This window comes from Phalaenopsis equestris, unplaced genomic scaffold (genome assembly GCF_001263595.1).
Source record: "Phalaenopsis equestris unplaced genomic scaffold, ASM126359v1 Scaffold000123, whole genome shotgun sequence".
In the NCBI taxonomy this organism is placed as follows: domain Eukaryota; kingdom Viridiplantae; phylum Streptophyta; class Magnoliopsida; order Asparagales; family Orchidaceae; genus Phalaenopsis; species Phalaenopsis equestris.
In genome coordinates, this window is record NW_018164565.1 from 949869 (window position 1) to 969587 (window position 19719).

At 34.8% G+C, this 19719-nt stretch overlaps 2 protein-coding genes across 3 annotated transcripts in view; both read right to left on the reverse strand.

Moving 5' to 3' along the window:
- Positions 1–784: 784 nt before the first annotated feature.
- On the reverse strand, positions 785–5735 carry LOC110021206 (probable protein phosphatase 2C 25). Its single transcript, XM_020719615.1, is given in 5 exon segments — positions 785–1302; positions 1395–1631; positions 2013–2377; positions 5172–5367; positions 5369–5735. Coding segments are annotated over 5 exon segments (1218 nt in total). The 5' UTR covers positions 5510–5735; the 3' UTR covers positions 785–1023.
- A 9132-nt stretch (positions 5736–14867) lies between these two features.
- The window catches only part of LOC110021186, a 30140-nt gene continuing 25288 nt past the window's right edge, over positions 14868–19719 (reverse strand). The window contains exon 13 of one of the 2 annotated variants that reach the window (XM_020719588.1): positions 14868–15755. In XM_020719588.1, coding sequence (XP_020575247.1) covers positions 15048–15755 — 708 coding nt within the window. In that variant the 3' untranslated portion in view covers positions 14868–15047. The remainder of the gene's footprint in view (positions 15756–19719) is intronic. The other variant, XM_020719589.1, reaches the window with a different exon arrangement.

Here is a 19719-nt window from a genome sequence, read left to right on the forward strand (position 1 = left end):
ACAAAAAAAATGCTGATCGTAGATTATCGGGATCTGCGGTCAGGATCGGACACCGCATGTAGAAATGCATGCGGTATCCGTATGCAATAATTTCTCCTGACGTGGGGGGCTAAATATTTTATTTTATTTTGCTAATTTTTTAATTTAAAGTAAAATATATTTAAATTGTTAAAAATAAATAAACTTAATTTTAAAAATACTATTAAACCATTTTTAACTATTTTAATTCTTCTCGTTAACTACTTTATTTTAGGGCCCTTTAAGGTCATAGCAACCGAACTCTTTATATATTTACATGTCTAACACAAATTTTAGTTCTTACAAAACAAAATAGACATTTCCATGCAAGAATTCGGTGGCATGCAAGTAAAAATTGAAATCTAAATGTTAAATATAGGGGTGTGAACGAATCGAACACGAACGAGTTGTATTCGATTTTTTAAAAATGTATTAAAAAAAAAGCCCATCTAATTCGTGTTCGATAACCAAATGAAAAAAAATGTTCACGTTCGTCTCGTTTACTTATCGAACGAATCGAACACGAACTCATTGACGAACCGAACACGAACTGTTCACGAACAATGAGCTTTTTTTGAATCTAGCGGGTATGTATGTACATCTTTCTTTACTTTTTTTTCAAATAAAAAAATAAAATATATTAAAAAAAATACATTAAACAAACATCTAACAGACAAAATAAAACAGGAAGTCTCCATACACCCCTTTGAAAAAGAAAAAAAAAATGAAATCATTTTTTTGAAAAAAAGAAAGGAATTTATGAATATTGATGGTCAACTAGTTCCAGATACATATATCCAACTAATCACAAAAGATTATACTAAGATGAAACAATATTCTGGACTAGACCTAACAAACAAAATTAAAAACAAAAACAAAAATTTCCTGTAACCCCAAAAAGATTGAGCAGCAACACTAATTCTGTATATAGGCAAAAATATGCAACCAAAGCTATGGAGAAGAAAAATGCAAAGCAGAAAAGAGAGAGAGAGAGGCATCTAAAGGTCAAACAGATGAGGTTCCAGTGGCAGTTACCAACCCTTCCAAGGCTGAGAATTCTGAGATTCCTGAAGCATCAATGAAGGCTCTGACGGAGAGCTCCGGCACTGACGTATTTGGCTCCAGCAACATCGATCCATGGTCGATGAAGACGACGATGACGGTGATGTCGTCGTGGAAAAAACGGCGTATTCCCTTTTCAAGCTTCTTCAGATCCGAATACCGCATTTCCCTCTTCTTCGCCGCCACATCCAATGCTGATCTGACGAGCCTCCTCGCAATGCCCTGAAACAATCCCTTCATGTCAATATCATCATCATCCGTTCGATATGTCGTAAATACATAGGAATTGAACATGAATATACATGAATACATACCGGTCTGGGAAATTTGGAGACAATTTCGACGGCCTGTTGATTGGTCAACTGCTCCCAAAGTCCATCGGAGGCAAAGATTACAAATTTATCCTGGGGGTTCAGGACTCTGCTGTAAACGGCTGGTTCGGCACTTAGAACAGATCTGCGGAGTGGTTCTGATAGCTGGAAACGTGGGAAGGACGAGTCAACTTTGATTTCGGGTCTCTTTAAATATGCATCACCTATAGATCTTGAAATCTGCAGAAACAAGAAACAGCAGGTGGGGTCAAGGACAATTTCATAAATGACATCCAAATCTTGACTATTTACAATTGCAACCTCCTATCTTTACAATCATGTCCTGAAAAATAAAAATAAGGCATTTACATACATACCACCCAGTTCTTTATGTATCTACATAACTAACACTTAAAACTTTGATTTTTAATACAAATCTTTCATGTCACGTCAAAGGTGCCGCTATTTTAACTTTTAAAAAGTGAAATAAAAATTTTCATCATGTCACGTCAAAGGTGCCGCTATTTTAACTTTTTAAAAAGTGAAATAAAAATTTTCATCCACAAGTGCCATAAATGTAAAAATTGAACTTTGAAATGAAAGAATAAAAGGAAAACTAACCTGTATGATGCCTTTGATTCTCCAAACCCCATGTTTCATTACCACAATCTGAGGATCATCCGGGTGAAGGGATCTGAGTTCATGTCTAACTTCCTCCATAGAGGCATTATGATCACGAGTCAATTGCTCTGCGATTATGCTATTGGATCTGCTTAAACAACCAATCACGGCTCTCGAATCTCCCAAATTAGCAACATATAATGTGCCTCTCCAAATTACTCCCACCAAACAGCACGATCCAACGGTGGCCATTGATGGTTTCAGTTGCCTTGTTCTTCGTACAAGTGCCAGAAATCCATCCTCAGTTGCAGAGAAAGCATTTCTAATTATATCCTCCGAAACTGTGCCGCTCTCTCGAGCAATCCCTGGAGAGATTGATTGTAGAGGTTTAATGGGTGAAGTTTGTGAAATAATTGTTGTTAATCAAAGGGGGAAATCATAATATTTTAGAAGGCAGGGATAAGAATTCAATCGGTTGGGATGGATTAGTTTTCAAATTGGTCAAACCGATTGCAATTGAAATCTGAAATCCAAAAAACCGAACCAATTAAAATCTTGATAAAATTGAACTGACCAAACCAAAAGCTAATTAGGTTTAAAGAGTTCCGATATAAACAAACTGATTTACTTGTTAGTTGGAGTCCTGCTATGAACAAACATCAAGAGTTACATATCTTACATGTATCATATCGATTTAATTTCATGAATTCTTCATTTGATTTTGAATTTTAGTTTTCAGTTTGTTCAATCAAATGAAAACAAAAACCGGTTAACATAACATCAAATCGAATATTGAGGTATTAAAAAACAAAAACTGAGATGTATTTTTGAAATCGAACCAAATCAACCAAATTTGTTTGGTTAAATTGGGTTCATTTTGGTTTTGACCAAATAATGACGATCCTAGTAGAAGCTGGGAGATGACGGTATTTTGCTGATTGGTTAAATCAGTAGTATGTTGAATAGATCTCATTCTTTCTTCTTGCATTGGAAACAAATTATCACAAGGTAACAGAAGTTCTATATTTGATATTGGGTGCAGAAAAGAGGAAACATTAGATATTGATAAAGAAGGTGAGCAAAAAATATTAAGAATTATAAGTTTAAAAGCTCAGAATGATATTCAAGTTCATATTCAGCAACAAATGGCTACTGGCATCAGTGAAATGCAAAGATTAATTGTAAAACATAAAGATTTTATAAAGAAAGTGCAATAACCAGTCCAATTCAGTTTCTGCGAAGGCATGTTAGTCCTCTACCGCAATTTTAATACATGATCATGGACATCCCAATGATGGTACGATTTAGCCAGAGTGATGTAAGTAATCAGCAAAATATTTCGTGCTACTACTGATGTTATTTTAGTCGCTTTGAAAGATTTCGTGACCCAATTGCAGATTCTCATAGTCAAGCCTCACCAAATAAGGTTATTCAGCTAGAACTTACAGGTTCACAGATCCAATCTTTTATGAAATTTACACCGACAAGTCAAAAAATTATCTCATGCCACTGTCATGATAGAAACGAGTTTTAGCTGTTTCTCTTCTTGTGTATGAAATATGATTAAAACTTGCAAGCTCTTCATTTTCTTCAAAATACAATTTTTATGGCACCTAATCCGATTCAATCTCCTATTTGATATTTGGTACATCAGTTCTTTTTTCAAGCATGTATAACTGGGATGTTGTACGTTTCACCAATGTGAGCAAATATTGCTACAAAACTGTCGTGTAATCCGAAAAATCATTGAGGCAGAGTTATTTTCTATTTATATTCCTACAAGGCAAAAGTAATACAATAGTTCACTGTAATAAGTAACAAAAAGAATTTCCATTAGTATTAAATTTGACTCCAACAGTCTAAGAAGAATACTAAAAAACTTAAAAAACATAAGTCTTATCAAAATACTTAATCATGATAGTAATTACCAATAAACTTCTGAAAAAAGAAGAAATGTATTTACTAAATACAAGGACATCAGTATAAATTATATAAAACAGATTTCATTGCTCAATAATCTCAGGTGGCCAACACCCTTCTATAGAGCTTTGATGAAGTTGTCGGCATGTAATCTTAATGAAATGATAGTTTTTTCCTTGTAACCTTGTTCTAGCCAAGGTCTTGTGCAGCTTTCCATCTTTCCATGTGTTAGCCTTTGGTGTAGCCCTAAATATAACCGTAGGGCTTGTATCGGATCACTTTAATCTTTTGTTTTTTGTTTTTGCTTATATTTTAAAAAAATGTTTCTTCTTTAGTACATTTTTTGCATGTTTTATCTTTCGTTTAGTTTCTTTAGTACATTTTTTGCATGTTTTATCTTTCGTTTTCAAAAACAATTTAGTTGGTTTTTAAAAACCTTCAAAATATCTAAAAATTATTTTGAGTTTTTTTAAAAACAACTAAACATGATATATAACATACCAAAATATTTTGATGAAAGAAAATAAAAATAAAAAACAAAAACTAAAAGTATTCCCAAACGGCCCCTCAACTTTTGATGTAATCAGCTCACATTGGTGTAATTGGAGAAATTACAAAAACCCTAACCTTCACTTGGTCGTCTAGAGACCTCCTGAATCAAATGACCACCAAATAATAATGCATTCAACATGCAAGCAGCACAGGTAATTGCCAGGATATGGGCATGATTAAAAATAATAATTTGATTTTTGACATTTTTTTGTGTCTCTTACAGTTAGGAGGTAGCCATTGAAATGATTTCTCCTCATTTATATAGCATCATGCTATCACATAGGCATGAAGATAGTTATGGCTCAAATAAAAATGCTTCCAAAGCACCTATAGATGCCATATAGAAAAGAAATATACAAACAATACCACCCACGCCTGACTGAATGCTGAAAATTTCAGTCAAGCAAATTGCAGCAACAGCATCATTTCCCAGGACAAAATTTGTTCTACTACACACTAAATTACGATCAACTGTTGTTTTATCAAACTAGCTAAAGAAAACGCAGCAGATTCTTTTATATCATGTAGATTTCTCGCAATCAAAAAGGGCACAGAAAAATAAAAAAATGCGTCCGTCTCTGTGCTCAAGAAGGCGCCAATCATCAAAACACATCCGCCAAACAGAAAGAAAGAGAAAGCATACAATCATTTAACTTATGATTCATTGCCACAATCTGCTAAACTTACTAATGAAATGGAGAAAGAGGTGATCCGCGATGAATCGAGCGGCCTCGGGGCCACCATGGCCATCGTATACACCGACAAAGGTGCCCATCGGCCCCGTCTCAACCTGGCTATGGTCCTCGATGCGTTCATTAGCCTGCACGACCGCAAATGAGAATTCCCCCGCCGAATGCTCCCCAATGTCCCTGCACGACCGAACATGCACATCCGCCCGCCGAATGCTCCCCATTGTCCTGCGACCAGAAAAGAGCGTCGTCCGCTTCCTCATCCTTGTTCATACGCACGTACCTCCGGACCGGGGCCAAGCACGCCAACGCAGTTCTCCCCAGCCATGAAAACATCCCTCATTTCCTCACGGCGGAGCCCTAGTGGTTCTCTCGGACCAAGACCGCCGGAAAAAGCCACTTCGCTTCCCACGATCGATCCAGGAAGTTGAAGAAACAGCCAGCAAGCTATCCGAAAGATGGTAACTAAGGTTCCGGCAACAGATTGTAGATCGAAATTAGGGCTCAGAGAGAAGAGCGAGATGAGAAAGTGGAGAGCAGCGGAGCAAGAGCGTTTCTTGCGGAGGAACCCAACTGCAAGATGCGCTTTACATTAATTTATAAGCGCGTTTTTACGAAATGGACACTGTTTCTCATAATATTTACAGAAGTTCCGCTTCCAAAAACAGAAAAATGAGAAAGAGTTAATAAGGGAGAGAAATTTGAAAGGGATAGTTATTTTATTTTGTGCCAGATTATTTTCAAAAATAAATATTTATTAACTCTTAGAAAGATGAAGTTTTAAAATATAGAATTTAAATGTATGAACTTAAAAAAAATATTCTACTTTAATAAATGGGTTATGAATATTATTATAAAAATGTCATTTTAATAATTAAGATTCAAATGAGTCATATTAAAAAAATCTATATAGCTAGACATTCTTGTTTCTCGAAAAATTTTCATATTAAACGTATAAATCATTATATTTAAAAACCCAAAATCCTAAATTCTAAACCCTAAACCCAAAAAACCCTAAAACATACACACTCAAAACCCTAAACTTTAAACCCTAAAAAACCTCTCTACCTAAACCGTAAACCCAAAAACCCTAAACCCTAAAACCCCTAAAACCCTAAATCCAAAACCCTAGAAACCCTGAACCCAAAACCCCAACCCTAAATCCAAAACCCTAGAAACCCTGAACCCTAAACCCAAAACCCAAAACCCTTAAAACCCTAAACCCTAAACCATAAACCCTAAAAATCTTAAACTCTAAACCCTAAACCATAAAACCTAAACCTTAAACACTAAAACTCTAAACACTAAAACCCTAAACTCTAAACCCTCAAAACCCATCAAAGTCTAGACCCTAAACCCTAAAAAACCCTAAACCCTAAGTCCTAAACCCTAAACCCTGAACATTGAACCCGAAAAACCCTAAACCTTAAACCCTACAAAAACCCTCTACCTAAACACTAAACTCTAAACCCTAAACACTAAACCCTAAAACCCTAAACCTTAAGCCTTAAACCCAACCTTAAAAACCTTAATCCCTAAACCCTAAACCTTAAACCCTAAAAACCATAAACCCTAAACCCTAAAATGCCTAAAAACCCTAAACCCTAAACCCTAAAAATCCTAAACCCTAAACCCTAAACCCTAAAACCATAAACCCTAAACCCTGAACCCTCAAACAATAAACCCTGAACCTTAAAAACCATAAACCCTAAACCCTAAAATGCCTAAAAACCCTAAACCCTAAACCCTAAAAATCCTAAACCCTAAACCCTAAACCCTAAACCCTAAACCCTAAACCCTAAACCCTAAACCCTAAACCCTAAACCCTAAACCCTAAACCCTAAACCCTAAACCCTAAACCAAAAATCCTAAACCCTAAACCCTAAACCCTAAAAACTCTTAAACCTAAACCTCAAAAATCCTAAACCCTAAACTCTAAACCCTAAAACCCAAAAAGCCTAAACCCTAAACCCCAAACCCTAAAGCAGAAACACTAAAAACCCTATACCCTAAACTCTAAAAACCCTAAACCCTAAAACCCTAAACCCTAAACCCTAAACCCTAAATCATAAATCTTAACCCTAAACCCTCAAACCCTAAACCCTAAATCCAAAACCCTTAAAACCAAAACCCTAAACCCAAAACTCTAAAACCTAAACCATAAACACTAAACCCTAAACCCTAAAAGCCTTAAACCCTAAACCCTAAACCCTAAAACCATAAACCCTAAACCCTAAACCCTGAACCCTCAAACAATAAACCCTGAACCTTAAAAACCATAAACCCTAAACCCTAAAATGCCTAAAAACCCTAAACCCTAAACCCTAAAAATCCTAAACCCTAAACCCTAAACCCTAAACCCTAAAAACTCTTAAACCTAAACCTCAAAAATCCTAAACCCTAAACTCTAAACCCTAAAACCCAAAACCATAAACCCTAAACCATAAAACCCTAAACCCTAAACCCTAAACCCTAAACCCTAAAACCCAAAACCTTAAATAAAACACCCTAAAAACCCTAAACCCTAAACCCTAAACCCTAAATAATAAACCCTAAACCCTAGACCCTAAAAACCCAAAACCCTTAACCCTAAACCCTAAACCCAAAACCCTTAAAACCCTAAATAACAAACCCTAAACCCTAAACCCAAAACCAATAAAATCCTAAACCCCTAAAAACATTAAACCCTAAACCTAAAACCCATCAAAGTCTAGACCCTAAACCCTAAAAAACCCTAAACCCTAAGTCCTAAACCCTAAACCCTGAACACTGAACCCGAAAAACCCTAAACCTTAAACCCTACAAAAACCCTCTACCTAAACACTAAACTCTAAACCCTAAACACTAAACCCTAAAACCCTAAACCTTAAGCCTTAAACCCAACCTTAAAAACCTTAATCCCTAAACCCTAAACCTTAAACCCTAAAAACCATAAACCCTAAACCCTAAACCATAAAGCCCTAAACCATAAACCCTAAAAATCCTAAACCCTAAACGCAAAACCATAAACCCTAAAACCTACACCCTAAGAATTCTAAACCATAAACCTTAAACCCTAAACCCTAAACCTTAAAAACCTTAAACCCTAAACCCTAAACCCAAACCTTAATCCTTAAACCCTAACCCTTACAACATAAGCCCTAAACACTAAATCGTAAATGTTAAACCCTAAACCCTAGACACTAAATCCTAAAATCCAAAACCCTAAACCCTAAAAACCTTAAACCCTGAACCCTATACTCTAAAAACCCTAAACCCAAACGTTAAACCCAAAACACTAAACCCAAAACCCTAAACCAAAAACCCTAAGAACCTTAAACCTAAAACCCTAACCTCTAAACCCTAAACCCTAAAATCCTTCAAAACTAAACCCTCTAAAATCCTTCAAAACTAAACCAATCCTTCAAAACTAAACCCTAAACCCTAAAACCAAAAAGCCCTAAACCATAAATGCTAAACCTTAAACCAAAAACAGGAAACGCTAAAGACCCTGAACCCTAAACCTAAAACCCTAAAACCCTAAGCTCTAATCCCTAAACCCTAAACCCTAAACCCGAAACTCTAAACCCTTATATCATAAACCCTAATCGCAAAACGCTAACCTTAAACCCTAAACCATAAAACCTAAAAGCCCTAAACTCTAAACCTAAACATTAAAAAATCGTAAACCCTAAACCCTAAAACCTAAACCTAAACCCTAAAACACTATACCCTAAACCTTAAACTTTAAACCATAAACTATAAACCCTAAACTCTAAATCCTAAACCCTAAAACCTTAAAACCCTAAACCATAAATCCTAAACCCTAAACCCTAAACCGTAAATATTAAACTCTAAAAACCCTAAACCCTAAAACTTAAATAGTAAAACCCTAAACCCTAAAGCTTAATCTCGAAAGCTTAAACCCTAAACCCTGAAACGCTGAATCCTAAACCCTAAAAACTCTAAACCTTAAACCCTAAAAACCATAAATCATAAGCTCTAAACCCTAAAATCCTAAACCCTAAACCCTAAAATCTAAAACACTAAACTCTAAACCCAAAACCCTAAAACCTAAACCCTAAACCCAACCCTAAACCGCAAAACTTAAGCCCTAAAATCTAAACCCTCAAAACCCTAAACCCTAAACCTTAAAACATAAACCCAAAACCCTAAAAAACTTGAACCCTAAACCCCAAGCCCTAAAAACCCTGATCCCTAAAAACACCAATCCCCAAAAACCCTAAACCCTAAAACCATAAAGCCTAAAAACCCCAAATCCTAATCTCCAAACCCTAAACCCAAAACCCCAAACCCTAAACCCTAAACAAAAAACCATAAACCTTAACCCTAAACTCTAAACCTAACCTTAAACCCTAAACCCTAAACCTTCTTTATCGAAGTGCAACAAACTTTAATTATTCTTTCATGAATAAGCACCCCATTTTGAGATCACCTCGCTCCCCTCAACAACTAATCACATGAATTTTCCTATTATATCTTATTTTCTTCCTCTCGCACTAGATATCGCCTTCCTTTTAGTTTTAAGAAAGGTGAGTCCCAGGCATTGCAAAGAACCACCAGCCCAGTTTTAAGAAAGGTGAGTCCCAGGCATTGCAAAGAGCCACTTTCCATGGTATGCATCGAAGTCCCCTTGTATAATTCCATTGTGCCTATGAACTGACCCGTAATTTTGTAGTTATTTAGTTTCCAAGCCAAAAACTTGACCTGGTTTCTTTAGTCGGCTAGTGTGTAAAATGCATATGTTATAGAATTTAGAATTTAATTTATATTTCACACACTATGAGTTTTACGCAAGTGCAGTGTCGTTTCAAGTAATATAGGGTTTTCGTTAAAACCTAAAGTATCGATCTCACAGAGAAGCGAGGCAAGAAACCCCTTAGACTAATTCTAGTCTGCTACTATCATATCTTAGTTTGGAATGTCAATAATGGGTATTTTTTTAACAACTACTCCTAAATACTAACCCAAATCTAAAGATAAACCTCACTAAAAAAATTAGTTTTAAGAATTTTGAGAAGTAAAAACTATCTTTCTCTTGTGATGTCCTAGATAAGGTGGAGGAATGAAATGCTTAGAAATTAATGTAGTTGGTGACTAAGTTAGCCTTGATTTCCAACTATAGATCAAATTGGTAATAATCTAGCATGTCGCCCTAGAAACATCAATTTACACCCAAACATTGCATTTCCGCCTAAACTACTTTGCCATAGTCAATCGGACAATGTGAGTGCACTCAAGTTGTGAAGTCATCGCTCTTCTAAGTCTTAGTCTCAACTTACAACAAATTTTAACATAATATATGGTCAGTACGTTATGTCAATGAAGCAACAAAAATATTACTCATCACAAAGAAATTAAAATTAATCTATCATAAAATAAATTTTCTCACTTATGCCACTACTTCATAACAAGAGGAAAGAGTAAGGAAAACTACTTACTAAGCATGGAGAAAACACAACAGAAAATTTCATTTAAATCAGAGCAAATCTACTAGATAAGTGTTTACAACAATTATAATATAATGAAGAACACAATACTTTGTTTTTTTCTCTCTGAAAGATATATGAAAATCCCTTCAACAAAGTCTCATGTTGATCCATGCAATGCTAATATAATTCCTTTCAGATATCTCTCAAATTCCCATATTCATTCTATCTAAAAAAAGTAAAAAAACTACATTTTCTACTCCTATCTACCACCTCTAGGCCCCCCCTATCTACCGCCTCTAGGTATTCCTGACGATTTCAAGAGTTTAAAATGTGAAAATGTGCCTTTTCAAGTGCCAAAATCCCCCTAATAACTCCTTGGGGCGTTTAGAAATCGTCTGGGGCAGTTTTTGGCGCCTAGGGGTCGTCTTTCTATTTTCTGGACGGGGACAAGCGCCTAAGCGCCACTCTGCTGGCAGCATCCCGTTTGCTCCTATTTTCCTCTGTTTTGAACTATTTCAGCTCCAATTCGCTCCAAGTGTCATACCTACAAGATAAAAATGAAAATAATATTTATTTAAAATGTAATTTCATTCAAAAATATGTGATATATGTAAATTAAATTAAGTATAAAAAAAGACATCAAAACCTGCCATGTCAAAAAAAATTTCTTGTTTCATTTGACTCCAATCATTTTTGCTTCATTTTCTCCAAAACTCCATCTCTTGTGCCTGAAACCAAAAACACGCAAAATACCTTCCATTAAAGTATAATATCATTAAAAATGAGCATAAAATATATATAAAAAAGTAAAAAAAATTTAGGTGTATTCACCTACCCTCTCTTCTGAAAACCTTAACCTTAAACAACCTCCTCGTACTTTTAAAAAAATAGCCAGTCCATCCTCTTTATTCGTTGATCGAACAAACACCCATTTCTTTAGTACTTACGAAACAATTATCATTGCCTCCTCCCTCAAGTAAACAACAATGAAATTACAGTCTTTTTTCTCCTCTTCCTCTATATTCCTCTTATATACTCTTATAATAAATATAATCGAGTATATAATATTTAATGAACAGTTAGTCTCATTTTATTTTTTTAAAGATTCATCTTTATTTACTTATAACTTATATTTCTAATATTTTTTTTATTCAAGCATAATATTTTTATTTTATATTTAATTGTGATAACTCGTATTTGTATATAATTATTATTGGCATACTACTAATAATGATTTGTTTGTACAGTATAAAATCTGCACAATATTATTGTTATGTATCAAAAGATTTGCGGTGGAAAAGTGATATTTGATTTCTAGCGTTATATGAAGATCCAAAACAGACACACACAGATAATAGAAAAAGTAGCAGGAAGAGACAAATATTTTTTTACGTAGAAAACCCTTAAAAAGAAAAGAAAAATCAGGAAGCCTAACCCAGTCAAAATAGTGCATTATGTAATTGTAAGTACATAGGTTTACCCTTCTCCTGAATTAGAGAGATGGAATTACAAAGTTGATAATCACAGATGTAAAATAGTAATGTAGTTATAATATTCATAAATGGGCTACAATAAATGTGGTCAATTATAATAGTAATAGTCGATGGCTTCAATAATGTCAATTGGCCACAAAGGCCGTAGGCGGTGACTATAGTAGCGAAAGTTAGCCACAAAATCATAATTGGAAGCTAAAATAGTGTCATTTAGCCACACTGGTCATGATTAATGACTACAATAGTATCACTTGGTCATAAATGTTGTAGTTGGAAGTTGTATTAGTGTCAGTTGGCCACATAGGTTATAAATGATGCTACAATATCATTAGTTGGTCATAGAGGTCGTATTTGGTGATTGTAATAGCGTCAGTTGGTCATAGAGGTCATAGTTGAAATTTATAATAGCTTCAGTCAGTCATGGAGGCCATAGTCGATGATTATAATATTGTTAGAGGCCATATAGGTCGTAATTGGTGGTTGCAATAGCATTAGTTGAGCATAGAGGTCGTAGTTGGTGGTTGCAATATCATTAGTTGGTCACATAGACCGTAGTTGGAAGTTATGATAGTGTCAATTAGCCATAAAAGGCAATAGTTGGTGATTGCAACCCTTCTCTCAAGAAGATGGGGTTATAAGTTTATACTGCATTTATCTTAATACATTACCGCTTTAATTAAGCAATTGTTATTATGAGTTATCATTGAATCTTCAATATGGTGTTACTCATTTACATTGTATTTATGATATATTGTTACACCGTATTTTGGATACGCCATTACACTGTATTCGAGAAACATCATTAGTTAGTATAATTCACCAACGATAGCGTTAGAGGCAATCAGCAGATGGTGGTCGATGGTAGTTGGCGGGTATAGAGGTTAGAATTTATCGCAGGGACTTTTATACAATGTTATTAATTACACTCCATTTGGTATATGTTGTTACACTGTATTTGAGGTACGTTGTTAACTAACAAATTTTGTCAACAATGACGAGCAGAGGTGGCTGTCAATCAGTGGTCAACTGTGGTCGACAGCTATTGAGGTCAAAAGTTATCATTAGGATATTTATATAGTGTTATTAATTACACCATATTTGTGATCAATCGTTACATCGTATTCGAGATATGTCATTACACCGTTATTGCGATACGTTGTTACACCATATTTGGGCTGCGGTGGTCTAGTATGTTCGGTGGTTGATGGTTAGCAGCCACAGAGGGTGGAAGTTATTTTTGGGAGTTTAATACGAAGTTATTCATCACACGTTATTTTAGATACATCATTACATTGTATTATGGATGCATCATTATATCATATTTGAGATATGGTGTTATACTTAGTATACATCATTAGCTAGCATAGTTTGCCGATAGCAGTAGGAAATCATGATCAAAAGGTTAACATATCAACATATAACATCTAAAGCACAGAAAAATGTTTACGAAGAACTAAGTGATCAAAACATCAATTCAACACATCTAGATCACATGAGTATGAAAGAAGTTTTAGCTGTTATGCATGAGAAAATAAAACACACAATTTCATTGAAAATATATTTTATTAGTGTCCCAACACTTACTAATTTGTTACCTAAACTTCACCATACAAATGAGCCATAGCTTTACCAATTCTGATCTTATCACCAACTCTTTTGACACCATCGATGATGTCGACACTACCCTCATCATCATCCTCATTTTAATAAAGAAAAAAAAAGTTGAAAAGAATACTACTACTAAGTTTTAAATTAATTTTGCTTCCAATAAAACGGAAACAAAAATATTAATTTTAGTTGCAATATGTCATATAACTTCAAATGTATTATTTTTAATTTATAGCACATGTAAAATACACCTATATTTTAAATATTCACTATCAAATAGCCACTTAGCACACAACAACACATTTAGTGGGAGTTTTTTTAGTTTTTGGGCACTATTGATAAAACAACTAATGTAAAAGCTATTAAATTTATATAAATATACCATAAAGCCAATACTTTGGCAGGTTCATGAGAATGTCCATTGAAGTTTATGCTATCAAAATGTACATTATTTTAATAAATTAGTTTGCGTTAAAAACAAGTTTAAATTTAAAAAAAAACAATTATAATGGCTGCAAGGATTGTGGCTCAGAAACAATACAAGAGTACTGTGTACATACAATTAACCTCATGCTATCAGCATGATTAATTTTATAACATACAGAAGATAAATAATTAAGTATATGTTCAAACAAATAGTGCAGAAAATAAGCGGCAGAATATCAATTTAGGACTGATTTTTTGTTATTTTATTTTAATTATAAAAAGCAAAATCATTCGAATGTAATTAACAGTGTATACCTTCAATCTTCGACTCACCGAGTTGACCGAGTTCTAAGTACCAAGTTTCAAGAGCCAAGTTGGCCGACTTCCAAGGGTCAAGTTTCGGAAGCCGAGTTTCGAGGGCAAAGTTGATCTGAGTTATAAGATCCTAGTTCCATCGAACGAATTTCTTAGGCCGAGATCAAAAAATGAAGTTCCAAGGGACGAGTTCTCACTCTCAGGACATACATTCCATACAGCTACATGAAACAGAATGATTTAATCTCAAAGAGTTGCACAACCTTACAAGCTCAAAGTCACCCGAGCATTAATGCCTAGCACATTTCTATATATTTTTTATTAAATTTTTATCAAATCTTACACCTAAGGAAATAACACAAAGGGTGGACTTCCTAATGAGAGCTCCAGGGCCTCAATTGAAGAACCTCCCCCTTTCTTGGAGGACCTTACAAGTCTCTTCTCCTTCCTCACTCTCTCTATCAATCCCTCCTGAACACTTTTAATCAAATTTTAAAAATTATTTCTATAGATAAATCCTAAAACCTATGTAAGCAATAATCTCAACTTAAAACAACCAAATAAATCTAAAGCTTTCAAAACACAAAAATAGAAGTAGTCTCAGAGCTCAAAATACAAAATTGTCAAAGGTGTACTCTGAAAATCAACCCACCAAGAAGCACCACTACTAAACCATGAACTAATAACACCCTCATTCAAGCGCATTCCATTGACCCATCTATCCACGAGCCTGAAGCCGAAATCCGATGCAGCGGAGACGATTGAATCCTCATCAACTCGTCGTTCAATGTGGCAAAGAATAAGACAAGGTTTTGACTCACCATCATCTTTTTTCAGAATAAGTTCTTTGGAAGTAAAAAACAGAGGAGAAATAGCTTCAGGGCTGTAAGAAACATCTGTACCAATAATAACCTCAAAGCCTCCATTAAAGCAATCAAGCTCCTTAATGACCTCCAGATCTTGTTTTCTTCCCCATATTAACTTTCTGATAGCTATTTTTTCAAGTAAACTTTGCTGAAGGTTTGAAGAAATGTTCTCTCTGAGCAGTTGGAGAGCTTCAGAATCACCATCAGTGGAGACTACAGATTCAGCAAATTGAGCAGAGATCATGGAACAGATACCAGCGGAGCCGCAACCGAGTTCCAGGACCCGTTTTCCGGCGACAATCAAAGGGTTTTCCGATATTAAATTGGACATGAGAAGAGCAGATTCCCATAGCATAAGGCCTGTAGAGTGGCAGGTATGTTGGTGTTCTCTGGAAAGTCCTTTAATCCTGAAGCTGTAGCCTCTTGTTCTGACAATGGTGATCTATATATAAAAAGAGGGAAGTCATGTAAGAAGCAGGAAGCACAGAGAGACTTGAGACATACTTTAAGAAGCAAAATCAACACTGTTTCAGATACATACAATGCAAGGTACTAACACAAATTATTTAAAAAGTAAGATGGGCTTATAATAACTTTTACATATTGTAAACAAACATTTAAATAAACATCAAAGCAAGTAGGAACCATGAGATTTATGATTTATAATAGATTTAGAAAGAAAACACACAAAAAATGGGTTCGTTTGGGATCACTTTTTGTTTCAAGTCTTATTTTAAAAACATGTTTATTTAGTGCTTGTTTTCGCATATTTTTATTTTTGTTTTCAAAAAAAGAATATTAGTTTGTTTTTAAAAACACTCAAAATAATTTTTAAAAATACTCAAAACATCCAATAATTATTAAAAATTATTTAATGTATTTTTAGAAACAACTAAAAATGTTTATCATACCGAACATATTTTATTTCTAGTAAAAATATTAACAAAGTAAAATAAAAATAAAAAATGAAAACAAACAGCCCCTTAGTAATCCTAGAAGCATATTAATGTGGGAGTTGTTCTCCACAATCCCCCTTCCGCAAGACAAGTGGGATTCTGCCATTGATCCTCATTTACGTTGAATTGCGAGATAGGCAAGATTCCTCCCCATTCTGAACCGAAGAAGAAAATTCTTGCCCATTTGCTGCCGCTAATTCTTGTGGGCCCTAAATTTCCTTTGTTTCTGAACCAATGTCAGAAAGGAGTATCAGCTCTCAACAAAGGAGGGAGAAATGTTGGTGATTCTACAAGTCCTTCGGGCTGAGCACATGAGAGAGCAACCGTGGCTTCCCATCTTTGTTACCCGTTACACCATGAAGAGAAATGTGTAGCTTTAGCATTGAAAATGTGGTGTCTACCAAAATGATCAACGGGTTGAATCTAACCACACGGAAGCGCATTCAACCTTATTCTTTATCTTGGTTAATGAAAAAAAATATCATGGTTGACAAGAGATGCCTTGTAGAGTTTTTTTATTAGAGAAAAGTTTCAAAAATAAGTGAAGTGTTATGTGGTACCTATGAATGCTTATCATATTCTATTAGACCATCCTTAATAGTGTGATCGTTCCACACATCATGATGGTTGCAAGAACATACATTCTTTCACCAAAGATGGGAAGCGTATCATACTCTTGCCATGGAAGAAGTCTGAGGTAATGGGTGCTCACTAAATCTGTGAATATATTGCCATGAACTATCTTTTTTGTAAAACTTAGGAGAAGCACCAACAAGATTAGCATTGATTGTCATAGAAGGCGGTGAATTCAAGAAGGCGCAACCAGAAACAAGGCAGCCCCTGCTAAAAGGGTGGTTTTAGGATTTTCTAACTTAAAGTCTACCTCCTAGGTTGCCACCACTAATAGAGGTTCAGTGTGTTATCACTTCATATAGAGATGAGAAGTTTTTTTGTTATTTTTGGAAGGTTTTATGGTGTAAGTTAGGTCCTACGTCCCGATTCAAATTAGCAGTGCACACTTAGCCAAATAGGCATGGTGAACCACAATTTAGAAATTCCATTAAATGTTTTGCAGGAAAAAACAACAAGTTGTGGGATTTGGGTGCTTCCAGTGAAGAAAAAAGTCTCTCCCATCAAATGAGAATGATGCGGGACCTGTTTTACGCGATACTCCGCAAGCCCACTTAAGCGAGACAAGCAGGCAATCCAAATTTACGTGGAATCACGGGACGGCCAAGATTTTGCCCCGTTTTGAACCAAACAAGAAATTCTTGCATATTTACTGTCGCCGATCATTGTGGGCCCTGCATTTCTTTTATTTTTGAATTAGAATTAGAGATATATTGGCTTGAGACTTGTATATATTGTTAGTTCCTATTTTTTATGACGTTTATTTTGTTTTGCATATTTTGGAGAATGTTTCTCTAATTTCTACCTTAAAAACTGATTTATCATTTTTTTTCGCAAGTTGTGCCATACTAGAGTTAACCCAAACAATAATAGAAAAGCAAATATGATTACCGAGAGCAAAAATGTGATTACAACCAAACACATTTGAAAGGGAAATACAACAACAAACACAAATAAACACAACTAAATTGTAGCCAAAGGTGGTGGTCAGATTTGGTTAGTAGACGGCAAGAGGAGGGTGGCGAGGCGGTGGATGGCTGTAGGAGGAAGGGGAAGTTGCGGTTGGCTGGGTTGGAAAAAAGTGGAGTTTAGCTGGCTGAAATCAGCGCAAAAACAGTAGCAAGTAATCAGCCACTTGCTGTCCCAGGCCACTGTAAGGAAGTGGGCTGGACTGCGGGAAGAACCGCCGGAAGTGTTGTTCCGGGCAGTGTCAGCAAGGGAGGGGCAGCTGGGTACTTAATTATCAATTAAAAAGTATTAATATTAATCCAAAAGTAAAGCATGACAATGTAACGATCAATATCTAGGTATTTAACTATGCATCATATTTCATTTAAGAAAATCTTAAAACTGCCTATAAAAATACTCTGAATTTATTTTGAACAGGCGACCATATAGAAACACAGTAGACTTATTAATATCATCATAACATGCTCAATATGAAAAATTATCCACTCGCATACATATAGCAGGTCAATGGAGTGGTAGAAATTAACATATTTTAGGCCTATATCTAAATTATTCCCCATATTAGAGATCAAGCATCTCACTGCTAGGGAAATTTTAACATTTCTCTCTACATGAAGTTTCATTTCTTCATAAACAGACTAATAAGTAATAACAACATTTTTTTCAATTGAAAACTAATTCTTAACAATACAAATTAATTTCATATAACTTCAAAATAATATTTTTACCTCAATAATTCCCCGAGTCCCACAACTCAAGGCCAAACAAACTCGTGGAGGAAAATACAAAAAACTGAATTTCTTACCAAGAACTCTAGCTTTCCTCTACTTTTCTTATTATCCACCTCAACTTATTATTTCCTTATTCTTCCCTTCGGCCCAACTTTTACCGCAGCCTCTCTATTTCATTTTCTGAATACTTACGTGAATAAAGAAGTAAAAAATGCTCAGGCTATTATTTGTATAAATAATAATTATTTAGAAAATATTTTCTTCAAATCCAAAATCATCTGTAATTTAAAGCCTCGTCCAGAGGAAAAATAAAACTGCTACAATACAATAAAATAAAACTTATGTGAACATTGGTAAATAAATAAATTAGAAAAATATCTTATAAAACCTAATACACACAAATACATTAAAATTTTAAATAAATTTTAATCTTACCCTTTTTTTGCCTTTTTGGGTATTACAATTGATGGCTTATCACAAAATTTTTCAGGCTAATTGAGCAAAAGAAAATCATAGAAATTGATTAAAAAAATCACTCAACCATCAAAAAGAATAGCAGTCATTAGCTACATTCATTGACCCATCCAAGTATGCTAATCTCCAGTTTCATCTCATTGAGAAAATGTTGGTGGACCATCAATTTGAAATATTTTTATTTATAATTTTTTTCTGCCAAGGAAAAGAGCATGATGCTCAAAAAGAATTAAAAAATCCAATACTTCAAACCTACACAGATTTACATATTTAGATTGTTCCAGAAAAGCAGAAATTTTGTAATTTTATCCTTCAACAAAAGAAACGCAAAGCTAGCAAATGGAATGCATAGGCAGCAAGTACTAAAGATGATTAATAGGAAGGAGCATTTACATAGCACACATTTTTTATGTATTAACATATCCCACACCTAAACTTTTATATTATAGCACTCAAATCCTTAACATCACATCAAAAATAACATTATTCTCACTTTTTAAAAGTGAAATACATCTTTTCATGCAAAGGCTTAAAGCACCAAAGTATGAGTTTCAATTCGGGTCAACGGATCAAACTCGAATAGGTCTAACCTGAACCCAACCCGAATATTATACAGATCGAAAACCCCAATCCAAACCCGACCTGC